This window comes from Centruroides vittatus, unplaced genomic scaffold (assembly GCF_030686945.1).
Source record: "Centruroides vittatus isolate TY-2023 unplaced genomic scaffold, ASM3068694v2 contig_884, whole genome shotgun sequence".
NCBI lineage: Eukaryota > Metazoa > Arthropoda > Arachnida > Scorpiones > Buthidae > Centruroides > Centruroides vittatus.
Window position 1 is genome coordinate 899,552 of NW_027122576.1, and position 14,784 is coordinate 914,335.

At 29.8% G+C, this 14,784-nt stretch overlaps 1 protein-coding gene across 1 annotated transcript in view; it reads left to right on the forward strand.

The window, feature by feature from the left end:
• LOC136983637 (uncharacterized) overlaps positions 1 to 14,784 on the forward strand; it is an 82,704-nt gene that overhangs the window by 1,466 nt on the left and 66,454 nt on the right. Inside the window, exon 2 of the mRNA XM_067280436.1 lies at positions 14,606 to 14,650. Coding sequence (XP_067136537.1) covers positions 14,606 to 14,650 — 45 coding nt within the window. The remainder of the gene's footprint in view (positions 1 to 14,605; positions 14,651 to 14,784) is intronic.

The following is a 14,784-nucleotide window of genomic DNA, read 5'->3' on the forward strand; positions in this document are numbered from 1 at the left end:
TTGTACCCCTGACATTGGGGTTCTTAAATGGTAATAAAGATTGCTTAACTGATTTGATTTGATCTGGATGTTTTTCAAGGCATTCCTCAAATTCTTTCATTCAGATAGTCAGTCCTGGAACTACATTCAGCACTTAATTTACTGATTTTTTATAAGAAGTAATATTATTCATATCACTGCAAGATATTTATTTAAAGTTTAAACTGATTCAATAAACAAGTTTTACTTCATTGTAGGGTAGCTGTATTCTTGAGTTTTACTCTATAATCCTTTATCATCAGATGTAGTATTTCAAACAGCCAAATAAATATTCATTGGTTTAACGATGTGCAATTTATTAATCAATTTTCTCTTCTAGAATCAATTAGATGGAAATTGGTACTTAATGGTTTTTTATTCTTTGTTTTTTAGTTTTTAAAATTTTTTTGTGTGAATATTTTAAATGTTAATAAGTCCCCATATCCAGAAAACATCTTGATGATAAATGGGCAATGGGAAATAATGCTTTGTGTTGCAGCATTTTCTAAATCTAGATTTAAACAGCATGCAACAATTAACTTTCGACATTGTGAAAGAAACTCTCTTAATTCCATCTTACAACAGCTACAGACCTAAAAGCAGCTATTGCAATTCCTTAATGACTTCCATTCATCATAATAGAACATCCAAAACATAAATGGAAAAAATTGAGATATATGTAGAGAATGGATAGAAATAAGTATCTATATAATTTCTAATCAGAATGCATAAAAGTAGGTATCTGTCTTGTTTAAATACAATATAAACAAGTCAAGATAAAGAAAAATATTAAATTTATAAGATATGCTGTCTAACAATCCTCACAGGATTAAGATGTATATAATTATACAGTAAATACTGGATATGTACTTGTACCTAAATTTCCACCAATAGTTGTTTTTTACAAGAAAAATACATATAAGTTCACTGAATGGAGAACAACAACACAAAACACCGGATTGTGTGAAATAACGTACTCTGAGAACCTATATCCGGTGTGATGAAAAAAACAAAAGAAAAAGTTCCACAAACATTTTCGAACTACTGTGAAAATTTACATTTTACACTTTTCCTCAAGTGTAAAATGAAGTTTCTGATGGGACGAAGCGATCGATAAACGTTTGTGGTGAACTTTTTCTTTTGTTTTTTTCATCACACCGGATATAGGTTCTCAGAGTATGTTATTTCACTGAATGGAGGTTGAGATTTTATGTCAACCCGAAATGCATATGCAGAAGAGAAAATTGATTAATAAATTGTATGTCGTTAAACAATGGATATTTGATTGGCTATTTGGCTGAACTATAACATCTGATGATAAAAGATTATACAGGGTGGTAATGAAAGTCACTTAACACCCCTGCTATAGAATATAGAATGTACCCAAAATTAATTCGCTCGTATCAGGAACTTTGTTTTTTTTATACATACATGTATAAATAAACGTTGCAAAAAGTTCACTGAGTTCAGCGTTATATCCACGTTTGCTTGTCGCAAGTACTTTCGACGAACCTTACTGTCGTCGTCTTCAGGCGAGTTCGTAAATTTGCCGAAAAACTTTAAAAAGAAACAAATCGATGCAGAATGGAACGCATAAAGCTTTACCAAAGCCGTTACGAACGTAAATTAAAAATTCAAAAAACATTCAAAAGCCGATCGAGCATCTAGCTCCACGACTAGCGAGGCAGCGCATGCGCAGACCCGCGCTTACGCTAATTGTATATTAGATAACTGCTAAAGCGCATTTAACGCTTGAATAACGTGACCCAAATATTGGGCAGCTCAAGAGTGGGAGTGTTGCGTGCTTCTAACGTGGTGGTAAGGAGGGATTCCCAGATGAAGACTGTTTTTCTATCATTGCAGCACTTGAGCATATGCACTTGCGACCATAGCGGATTGAAACCCTGTTCGAGAGCCTTTTTTGCTAGCTCTGTGGTGTGCCTACCCCTCACCATATCGTCCTGGTGCTCGGCGAGGCAGCTGACAAGCATTCTGGTGGTGGCCCCGATATATTGTGTGCTTATTCCCGTTGCTAGATTTTCCAGTGGAACAGCATAGACCCCCGATTTCTCGAGCGTGGAGAGCTTGTCTCTGTCGTTACACAGAAGCTTGCGCAAGTTTGGAAGTGGAGCTAATGGCAGTACCAGGTTGCGCTTCCTAAATATTCTGCAGATACATCGGACCCCTCTCTATACGTATCTGCAGAATATTTAGGAAGCGCAACCTGGTACTGCCATTAGCTCCACTTCCAAACTTGCGCAAGCTTCTGTGTAACGACAGAGACAAGCTCTCCACGCTCGAGAAATCGGGGGTCTATGCTGTTCCACTGGAAAATCTAGCAACGGGAATAAGCACACAATATATCGGGGCCACCACCAGAATGCTTGTCAGCTGCCTCGCCGAGCACCAGGACGATGTGGTGAGGGGTAGGCACACCACAGAGCTAGCAAAAAAGGCTCTCGAACAGGGTTTCAATCCGCTATGGTCGCAAGTGCATATGCTCAAGTGCTGCAATGATAGAAAAACAGTCTTCATCTGGGAATCCCTCCTTACCACCACGTTAGAAGCACGCAACACTCCCACTCTTGAGCTGCCCAATATTTGGGTCACGTTATTCAAGCATAAGCGCAGGTCTGCGCATGCGCTGCCTCGCTAGTCGTGGAGCTAGATGCTCGATTGGCTTTCGAATGTTTTTTGAATTTTTAATTTACGTTCGTAATGGCTTTGGTAAAGCTTTATGCGTTCCATTCTGCATCGATTTGTTTCTTTTTAAAGTTTTTCGGCAAATTTACGAACTCGCCTGAAGACGACGACAGTAAGGTTCGTCGAAAGTACTTGCGACAAGCAAACGTGGATATAACGCTGAACTCAGTGAACTTTTTGCAACGTTTATACGATCTTTGGCGTGAATATTGTCGTACCGACATGTATAAATAAAAAACAGAAAAATAAAATTTGGTGATGCCTATGAGATCGTCAAGCGAGCTGGGAAAGATGCAGGCATTGGCACTTAGTCGAAGCAACTTGCAAAGAAAATGTCTCTTTTTCTAGGGGGTCAGCAACAGTCTGCTTCCAAATTTTAATAACTCCAACCACTCCCACCTTGCCAGCCACACATGCAACTTTCATCCAGTTAAAAGGAGAATTCTGCTGAAGTCCAAAGATGATTGGTTAGACCTTTCATCTTTGCTGCACCCTTGTTCAATAAACATTTGTGACCATTTGTTTGTAAACACTTGCGAAATTCTTTGGCCCCTTAATGAAGAAAGTAGCCAAAGTGCCACTAGGTCAAAGTGGTGTGGGCCATCTGGAATCGTTAACCAGCTTCCTTAATTCATTTGAAATAACAACTGAATTATTTTTGTACACATTTTTCGTCACACAAAAAAGGAGGACAAATCGATGTTCGGCACAAGATGATGCCAGATGGAGGACAGAGTAGTCAAATGCCTGACAATCCGGCAAAAAGTCAGACGTCTGGCCACCTTACACATGACCCCTTTCCCATTTAAAATTTCAGAGTTGCATTCAACATGGCTGCCACTAAGATGGCAACCATGCATGTAACACACATCAATCTGTTTCCCATTGGTCTAATGTGTTTGATATGAACAAATTAATTTTGGGTACATTCTACATTTTGTAGCAGGGGTGTTAAGTGACTTTCTTTACTACATTATAGAGGTAGAATTCAAACAAGTGTTAGGATACCTTTCATTTCATATTTTCATTTAAATAAATATGCAGTTATAAATAAATTTTAAATAATAGAAATAAATTAATTTAAAATGTTTTTGAAAATTAAAACCAAGCAATTGTTGGATTATATCAGACATTATATTAATGCTACTATTAATTAAATGTGATTTGGGCTAGAGATAAGTGTTAGGTGCCATCTCTTGATAAATTTAATAATTACAATTATATATATAAAATTAATTTAGAAGATTCTGGAAGAAAAGAATTGGCCCGAAGCAGGACTCAAACCTGCAGCTCACCCTTACCATGTGGTAGCATTACCAGTTTTGCTATCCACATCTCTGTCTGATCTTTGCTTTCAGAACTATTAATTTTAGATATAACCATACTGGTTGTTCACAGCAGGCTATCACTTTACCTATTAGTATATATACAAATATAAACATCTGTAAAGCCAAACAATTGCAGGATTATATGGAGCTATATTAATGCTCCTTTAATTTAATTATTAATAATAGCATTAATATAGCCCAGCAATCATTTGGCTCTAATCTAATAATTGGGTTCATAGATAATCCAGCAATCATTTGGCACTAATCTAATATTTGGGTTCATAATAATCCAGCAATAATTTGGCTCTAATCTAATAATTGGGTTCATAGATGTTTATATTTTTAGAAATTCTAGGCCTCCTAGCTTTTGTAAAACATGACTATGAAATTTTATGCATTCTGATTAGAAATTATATAGATACTTATTTCTATCCATTCTCTACATATATCTCAATTTTTTTTCATTTATGTTTTGGATGTTCTATTATGATGAATGGAAGTCATTAAGGAATTGCAATAGCTGCTTTTAGGTCTGTAGCTGTTGTAAGATGGAATTAAGAAAGTTTCTTTCACAATGTCGAAAGTTAATTGTTGCATGCTGTTTAAATCTAGATTTAGAAAATGCTGCAACACAAAGCATTATTTCCCATTGCCCATTTATCATCAAGATGTTTTCTGGATGTGGGGACTTAGGATACAATCCCATTTATTGGAAATTTGATAATTCTATATATGTCAATTATTAAAAAAAGAAACAATCAAAATTGATGAAAAAAATGAAACATTCCATTTTGACTTTGATATTTATAAATTATTGTGTAGAAGCTAAACAAATTTGTAAATCATTTATTTTTTTTAATTATAACTTTATTGCTTTAAAAAATGTATCCTAAATTGAAACTTAAGAATGTAAATACCTTAAATTTGTCATTGACTTTTATATTTATTATTATTATTTTTTAAATTAGGATTTTAATATTAATTACTCATTTATAATTGGCATTCAGTGCTGGATTTTAAATATGTCAGCAGTATCTTTATATAAATCCAATGCAGAAGTGCTTAGAAACATTGCTATAGAAACTGGTTAAAAAAAAATTGGTTAATAGTTGTTCATTGTTTGACTTTCTACTTTTTTGATGATGAATCACTAAGCTTCAAATATTAATGTTTAGTACTTTATATGAGTAATGACTTCTATATTAAGCTGGTGAGTATCTGTTATATTTGTAAGTTCATAAGAAATGCAACGTGATTCATTACGTTATAGTAATTTGATGCTGATGCTTTCTATTCTATTCTAATATATTCAGTAGTTTGTTTTTCATTTGTTGGCCTAACACTTTTTAACAATTTAAATTATAATCAATTGAAATACATGTATCTAAGAAAATTTATTATTTAAATTAAAAATAATAATATATGAAAATTTTATATGTAAGATAAAAAGAATAAAAATTGTTAGTTATTTCTTCACACACTTTGACAAATGCAATGAAACTTTTCAGGGACATGCTCTTATCCACAAGGAGGTCAGCGACTAGTTTTGTTTGAACTAACTTCAATCCTATCTGCAACAAGCTCCTTTTTCTATCTGACCAGTGGGATGGTGGCATTCATATAGGAAAATTACTTAATACAAAGTTACCAGCAAGCACAAAATATGCTTTTAGAGGTTTCAGAGAGTGCCAAGTTTAAATATTTGATCCATTTTTTGCAAAATTAGATTGGTTGGTTTAATTACTATTTTTTATTTGGTCACGAATGATTTCTTAAGAAAGAAGTTAGAAAAAATTTGAATGTCTCAAATTTTCTTTTCATGCAGGCAAAAAAGTCAATGACTATTTTCTGTTGGAAAACATTAATTTCTGTCTACCTGATCAATGAAATTGTGCCATTCTGTACCATTTGAATATTACGATAAACATGACAATGATAGGCTGAAATAACAAACTCTTAATATGGTTTTCATTTTAATATTTTATCTAAAGCTATTTGTACTAGAATATAAAAAAAGTTTTTAGTGTGTTGATTTATCCTTTCCAGGGATTGTGCGAGAAGTTGGTTTTATTTTAATATTTGTTGTCCTTACTTTTTGCCCAGACAGTGCTAGGCATATCTGCTAATATTATATTACTGTATTTATGAATTGTTACCAGGAATTTTACAAAAATGTTTTATAGTTATAGTATATTATCATTGAACTTATCCATTTATTATATATATATATATATATATATATAGTATAGAATTATTAGCAACATTAAAACCAAATGATTGCCAGATTAATTTGGGTTATATTACTGCTGCTATTAATAATTAAATGGTACAAATGTAATTATTAATAGTAGCAGTAATACAGGCTGATCTAATCTGGCAATCATTTGGCTTTAATATAACTATAGGGCTTGGAGATGTTTATATTTTATTAACAGCATTACCAGTTGTATATAGTTAGACATTTGTTAATAAACTGGAGATTGAAGTGCTTTGATATATTATTAGAAAAAATACTGTTTAAAATAATCGATAATAGATTATACAGAAATGAAGAAAATACAAGAAACACTTTAGAAAATATTGAATTGCTGTTAGTTATAAATTATTTGATTTATTGAGAAATAATAAAAGGAGATAGAAGTTAAAACAAGAAGCAGTTATAATTGGCATTCAGTGCTGGATTATCGATATGTCAGCAATATCTTTATATAAATCCAACCATATCCATTCTATAATCAATTCTGATTTTCAATAAGAGGGGAAAAAACAAGGAATACATGGGAAGTTATTAGAAGAAGGCTTAGAAGATGAATAAATGAACACTGGAAAATTTCAAAGTAGAAAGGAAAACATATGATAGAATTAGTCACCCCATAACAGTCATTGAAAATTTGTACAATTAGGTAACATTATTATGATTTGGAAATGAATAGAAAAGTGACTTTTTTAAAAAACAGAATTGAAATAACAAAATAGCTGAAGGTTAGGACTGCAATAAATGTGGATAAGAGGGTGAATTAATCACTACAAAAAAGTAAATGCAAGATGAAATTTTAATAAAAATCATGAAGTATGACTAAGGAAACATCATTGAACAATTAAGTTATATAACAGGGTTGGGCAAGCAAGAGTTCAGCGGAAGCCAAAATGTAGGTTTTGCAAAATGCATGGGAGCCGCAGTTCTGTACTGTCGTGGCAGATAGTATGGTAAGGCGCATGATTTTATTAAATAATATAATAAAGCTATATATATAAAAACGAATGTATGTCTGTTTTTCTGTCTGTTTGTCCTTCATGCATTACCACACCATTTATCTGATTGCCATGAAACTTTGGGAAGTTGTTTAATACACTCCCGCAAAGGTTTCTGGCATATGTGAAGACCACCATTTCCCCCTTCCAAAAATATCTTTATATATGGATTAAGTCTTTTATGTCCAACAGATGGCGCTAACTCCAACGACCAAAGTTTGCTTTTCTGTGAGGCATTATGCTTTTCTGTGAGAATGGACTAAAGCAGACCATTTTCTATCTATATAAATCTATCTATCTATCTATAAATATCTATCTATATAAATAAAATATAACGTTTATTTGTTTCTACTGATTCCTTTGAAATTTTGACACAACGTTGCATTCGAATACACACGTGTTTTTATATAATATACATATCGAAATTCCCCCCACTGGGGGAGAGGGACAGGATTAAGGCTTACTGTGAAGAACTCTGCTTCTATTATACTATTTTACATGTGGTTTTTTGCATTTTTAATTGTGTTTTAATAGGTTACGTCAACAGAATATACACTAAAAAGGGATTTTTCGATATTTCCTTGCGGGGGAGAGGGACAGGATTAAGGCTTACTGTGAAGAACTCAACTTTTATTATACTATTTTAGATGCGTGTTTGATTACGTTTTAATAGGGTACATCAAGAGAATGTACACTAAGAAGAGATTTTTTTGAAATTCTCCCCACGGGGGAAGTGTTATACATTTATAATAGATACATTTTGAGCCACAACAATGCGTGGCCGGGTCTGCTAGTATAATATAAAACAAATATTGAATTTTTTTAATAAACATATTTTGACAAAATTATAAAAATAAAATTGTAAAAATAATAATAAAAAACAGAAATTAACACTTTCAGCAAGAGCTGCATGTAACTCAAAAAGAGCTGCATTTGCCCATGCCTGTTATATAAGATGTGTATATTTCAAAACATTGACTTTTAAAATATTAAAATTCAAAGATTACATTTACTATGTAATAATTCTATTTAATTTTGAAGTAATAAGGTATGAATAAGATATTAAAGAATTTCACCTTTTAGTTTTGTAAATTTATCTATAGCTTAGATGTTTGTTAAATTGTTCAAAATAGATAATTTACATCTATTCTTAATTTTTGAACTTAAAACTGTACAAGCAAATAGAAATTAATGATTTGACCAGTTTAACTGGAAAATATAATTAAATATTGAATATGATTTTAACAGTCCTAAAATCTTAAATGATTTTAGATTCAATGTAGTAAATTTCATATTTTCAAATAGTCTAAAGATATAGATAAAAACTTCAAACATGTTTTTCTATTATACAACATAAACACAATCATTACTACTGCATCGGTCTCTTGTAATAATAAACACAACTACATACCTATATCCAGCAAAAAACAGATTATTATATGTATATTGTTTTTTGCTGGATATAGGTATGCAATTACATTTATCAACAAAAATGATACAACCTTAACTAAAATTAAAATTTGATTGATAATCCAATTCTAAATATTTGTTTTATTTCATCTGAATTGTATTTTTTAATTTTTTATATGAAATACAGGGTGTTTGGAAAGTCACTGTGCACTTTTCTAATCATATTTTCATAATACATTCATATAATACATATCTAATCATAATCCACCAGACTTTTATCTAAAGGGAGCAGCAAAATCTGCAGTGTATCGAGATCATCTGCATACGGTAATAATGGCATTCATTCATTTAGTCATTCATTCAAGCGAGCAACTGATAGCAGTGTTTAGAAACAAAATAAGGATCCAAGCCTGTATTGAGGCTAATGGGGGTCACTTGACATTGTTTATAATTGTCATTCATATTTATCTCCTGTATTCTATATTGAAACGTATCTGTTAATAAATATATAAGTGTACAGTGACTCTGTATTTTATTGCTGTTTAAACAATTACAATCCATGCTGTTCTTTTCTTAACTTGAAGAAGACTTATTAGATAGCTCAAACATTAGCTTTACTTTATTCCAACTAAACATTTATATAAAGCTTGTACTATTTTTATGAAATAACTTATAATATTTCAATCCATATAAAATTATTTGCATTCCTAACAATGATTTGCTATAATATATAAATTATTTGCTACGCTATATATTAATTCAATTAGTTATATTTGCTATTTTATCATCAGAGGAAAAAGTAACATCAATGAATAATAAATTTATTAATAGTTCGTGCTGCTTTAAAACTAGTTTGTATGCATTGCTAATAGAATAACTTATTTTAATGAGAGTTCATTTTGTCTATTGTAGTTTCTGCTGCAAAAAAAGATGCATCATTCTTTGTTTTTTTAATAATGCTTCATCATGTTAATATTTCTTAAATGTGTGTCTAAAGATGTTAAAATTAAGTTTATAATCAAAGTGAAAATATTTAATATTTGAACAAGAGTCATTTTTAAAGTGAACGAAGTCTCTTCATTTACTTTAGATCATGAATTGCTTACTGAATTTTTAATGTGATCCTCTGAATGTGGACTTAACGTCTTCTCAAATACTTAAAAACGTAGCTTTCATTATAGCCTGAAACCAATTTAGTAGATATTTTTGTAGATTTGAAAAATATATATGGACATCTTTTTGTTGTATTTTCAATCCCTTTACAAATTTTTAAAATAATTTTTTATTTGAGAATTAAAATTCTAAATGTAAATATTGGGATAATTTCTATTCCATTTATAAAGAGGATGTTGAATTAAAACTCTCTCCAGAATAATTAAATATATTATTATTCTTTTTATTATATAAAAAATTTTTAATATTAAACATATAAAAATTTTTAAAAATTTTTATATCAGTAGATTTTCAAAATTGATTTTAATATATTATACTCTAAATGCACCGATGATAGTTCATTATAAATTCATAGAATTATCTATAAACTGATTGTCTGTTCTATATTTATTCCTTACAGGCTAATTTTACATAGCTGAAAGTAAAAATAGCTTCTCTGCTTTTAACTTTGTTTTTATTCTCACATGTTGATGATAAGCAAAATACAATCAGATACAGTTAAATACTTAATGTATGAACATGACAGATGATTCTGCATTACAAACTTTATTCTGGACAAACATTTATTTTTTATTTTATAATAAAACTTTTTGTTTAGTCTAGAATCTCTTCAATTTGATATCAAACTTAGGATTTTTGTGTTCTACTTGAGGAAGGTCGGTTAAATATGGCCAAAAACATTACAGTAATTAAACTTTATGTTGCAATTTATAGTTTTTGTGTTGTTTGAAATCGGTGCGGTTTTGAGTAGTTGTATCATTGCAACACCAGTCAAATGTCATAAATTAGTCCTGCATATTTGCAAAAACTTTAAAAATAATAATAATAATAATTAATAAACAAGTAAATAAATACGTACGTACAGTACATACACACTAGAAACATATTTTTTTAGTAATGAATTTAAAAATATTTATTTTATCATTAAGCCTGCTTTTAAGCAACTAAAAAGTTGTAAGCATTGTTGCTTGTAATTTGTTTAAAAATTTTCCTTTTATAATTATGAAATATTTTGGAATAATTTCATAATATTAAAAAAATTATCATTAAGAAGACTGATGTAATAGCTTGGAAAAGGTAACTGTTGTGGGTGACTGATTGATTCAAACTGCTGACTTTGGAGAAACAATTTTAATACTTTGCCAGATCAGCCAGCTTGCCAATAAATTTGATCATTTTAAATGATGGCAATGGAGCTTCCATTGTTGCTGTCTCTTAGAGAAGTCCAGTACAATAATTTACTTTTATTTAATATGAAATTAAAATGTAAAGTTGCCTTTAATGTGAAACTGTTACATTTATATAATGATGATCATCCTGAAGTAAATTTGGAATGATTTTTAGAATTATAAATGTTTAAATTATTAAAAATTATTATTAAATTAAAATTATTATTAATAATCTGTCTAAATTATTAAAAATTCAAATATTTTTAAAATTTAGACACTTATGAAGCAAATTGTTTTTACCAAAAAAAAAAAAAAAAAAAATGTTGGTATATTTTTGTAATTTTGTTTTTACTTAGTATTTTCAGGATATTTTTACATATATTTATATATAATATGGATTATTAAAATTAAAAATAATAAGAAATGTGCAAGAATAGTTTTAAAGAGATTGAGTAAATCTTTAAAATCTCCATCTTATAATATAATCAAGATGGATGATGATGATGATAATAATAATAATAATAATAATAATAATAATAATAGTAACCCAAAAACAATAAATCCAAAATAAATGAATTTGAATGAATACCAGTTTTAGGGTACATCATGAGAACATACACTAAGAAAGATTTTTTCGAAATTCCCTCTCGTGGGAGAGAGGGAGAGGATTAAGGCTTATCCTAAGAAACAGCTTCTACTGTACTATTTTAGATGCGATTTTTTTTTTTTTTTTTTTTTTTTTTAACTGCACTTTAGTAGGGTATGCCATAAGAATGCACCCTAATAAAAAATTTTTGGAAATCCCTTGCAGGGAAGAGGTCAAGGGTTAAGGATTACCTTGAAGAACTCGACTTCTTTTGTACTATTTTAGATGCAGCTTTTTGTGTTTTTGACTGCATTTTAATAGGGTATGCCAAGAGAATGTACACTAAAAAAGAAATTTTTTGAAATTTTCTTCTGTGGGGGAGAGGTAGAGGGTTAAGGGTTACCCTGAAAGAACTCAGCTTCTACTATACTATTTTAAATGTGGTATTTTGCATTTTTGACTGCATTTTAATAGAATTTTAATAGAATTTCTTAATGTGCATGAGAATGCACATTAAGAAGGCATTTTTGGAAATTCAACTCTCCCAAGGAAAAGGAGGAGTGAGTTAGTCAGTATAAAGTGTAAATAATAAAAAAGGAAAGTAAATAGTAGCACATATAGTATACAGTTTGGAAATTAATAAATATTTTAATCATTTCCACTGTTTGGGTAACCCAAAAACAATAAATCCAAAATAAATGAATTTGAAATGAATATTTGAATTTGTTTCAAATTCGAAATCGAAACAAGTTTTCTTAGATTTTAGAATTTAAAATTAATAATTTTATTCAAGTAAGGTTATCATAGTTTTTGCATTTGATGAAAACAGGTAAGATTGGCTATAATCTAATAATCTTAATCTTTGCTACAGTTACTTTCTGCCTGAGCAATGCCAGGCTCATCTGCTAGTGTTCTATATTTGACATGAATTAATCATTGTATAGTTAAACAAAAATAATATAAAATCTATTAATTTTTGTTTTGAAATGATAATCTAAAATGATAATATTCTGTAAAATATTTCTCTAATTTTTGTTTTTGGATTGTATTTTGATTAAATGCTTTTTTATAAATAAAGGCTGTTTTCAATTTATGCTGGTGATGCATTCCTAGAGGAGGTGGGAGGTGGTATAAATAAAATCAGTCCAAAGTAAATACATTTTATTATGAAATAAATAAGGATGAATTCCAGACATTCTCAAATGAATGTGTGTATGGTCTGTGTATACTATAATATATATATATATATATTTCTTTGAGTCTTTATTGCATTTTATAATAATTTATATTGGCCCACCAAAATTTTTTCTTTTGTTTTTTGGTCCATCCTAAAAAAGTTTTATCTATCACTGGACTAGACTATGGATCATGCACCTTAGTAAAATAAGAATCCAAAGCTGTTTGCTGTGTCTTGCTTTTCTTTCCTTTGAGAATTTCAAAATAAGGTGCTAAGGCTTCGTCTAAGGCTCTTTTTTACAAAGTCACTTTCCTTTCAGTCAGGGTCCATTTTGTAACACTCTTCAGTTGATGAGTAGAAATTGTTTAAGGGCATCAGTAGTTATTATCTTTACAATGTTCTGATTTATCATTATTTGTCTCCATTCTTTGTTTAAATGTTCTATTAAATTTGTCTTTACCACCTTCGATTTGGCAAATGTCTTCCATTATCAAACACACCCAATCAACCTTAAAACACAGCAATAGTTTAATTACTAAAACATTTTCAGTCATTTTTAATGATCATCTTCAAGTAGAATACATAATGGAATGCCACAACGACAGTTTTAGTAATTAAACTGGGAATTGACTCACTGTCCAGGTGAACTATTAATTTTGTCTAGGAATTTTGTAGAAATTGTGAAATTATGATGAAACAAAGTTCTTGCAAATATTGTTATAAATTTACACCATTTGAACAACGAAAGACCTCACACTCACTGAAACTCATCTGCCATTCCGCCATGTTACTCTGTTCATGCTGACGTGTGACACGCAACCTGCCCTCCTGACCTTTTTTTATTTTTTTTTCCTCTGCTTGTACGTTACTCCTATGCAAGTCCCTAACTGTAACTGATTTAGAACCAGCATGCACATTATTCTTTGCATTGTAAAATGACATTGCGCATGTGTCAGGAACTTCTGTTCGAACAAACCTGACCTGCCGTCCGGGTCAGCGATTTTTGTAAAGGTGGCAACACTAATAGCAGCTGTGAATTAGTCTTCCATCATTATCTAAAATTACAGATTGCCATAACGTTTCGGATTTGCTAATTTCCTTTTATTTGACATGACTGTTTTCTTTCTTTCTATTTTTTCCCCTTTATAATCTTTGTTTGTATTATATAAACAAACAAAGATTATAAAGAGGAAAAAATATTAAATTTTATAAGACGTAAAGTCCAATAATCCTCATGAGATTAAGAAATGAATAAAATCATAAAACACTGGATATACACTTGTATTTGAAATTTAATCTCCACCTACGGTTGTTTTTTTATGAATATGTACAAATTATGTATCACTGAAGACAGGTTTAGACTTCACGTCAACCCGAAATTCATATGTAGAAGAAAGGATTGAATAAATTGTACATTTTAACCTTTAGATATTTTAATTGCTGAACAAAGTACTATACCTATAAATATAGGATTATTTAGTTAAAATGTGTAAGAATACAGCAAACCTATAATTAAGAGAGATGAAAAAAACTTAATATAGGTGTATAATTTTTTACCTATATTGCAGTATGTAATTTTTTTTTAAATTATAACTACTTCTATGTAACCATTTATTTAATATTTTTTATATATTTTGAACACTAAATAATAATAAAAAACTTTATGTAAAATTTCTTGGAAATTTATTAGATTTTGGATTCAGCATTACATTTGTTTTCAGTTTATACATTCTCAAAATTTATTTTTATCATACTAATATTTAAATTAAAATTATCATTTATTTTTTAGGATCAAACAATTGAAATTTTCAAAATTATAGAAGCTCTAAGAGAGGTAAGTAAATAATTTTCCACAATATTCTAAATGATTTAATTTACTATAATTATTAAATTAATAAGAGATGGTGCCTAACACCTCTCTCTAGTGACAAATAATTTAGAAATTAATTAAATATAACAACAAAAAAT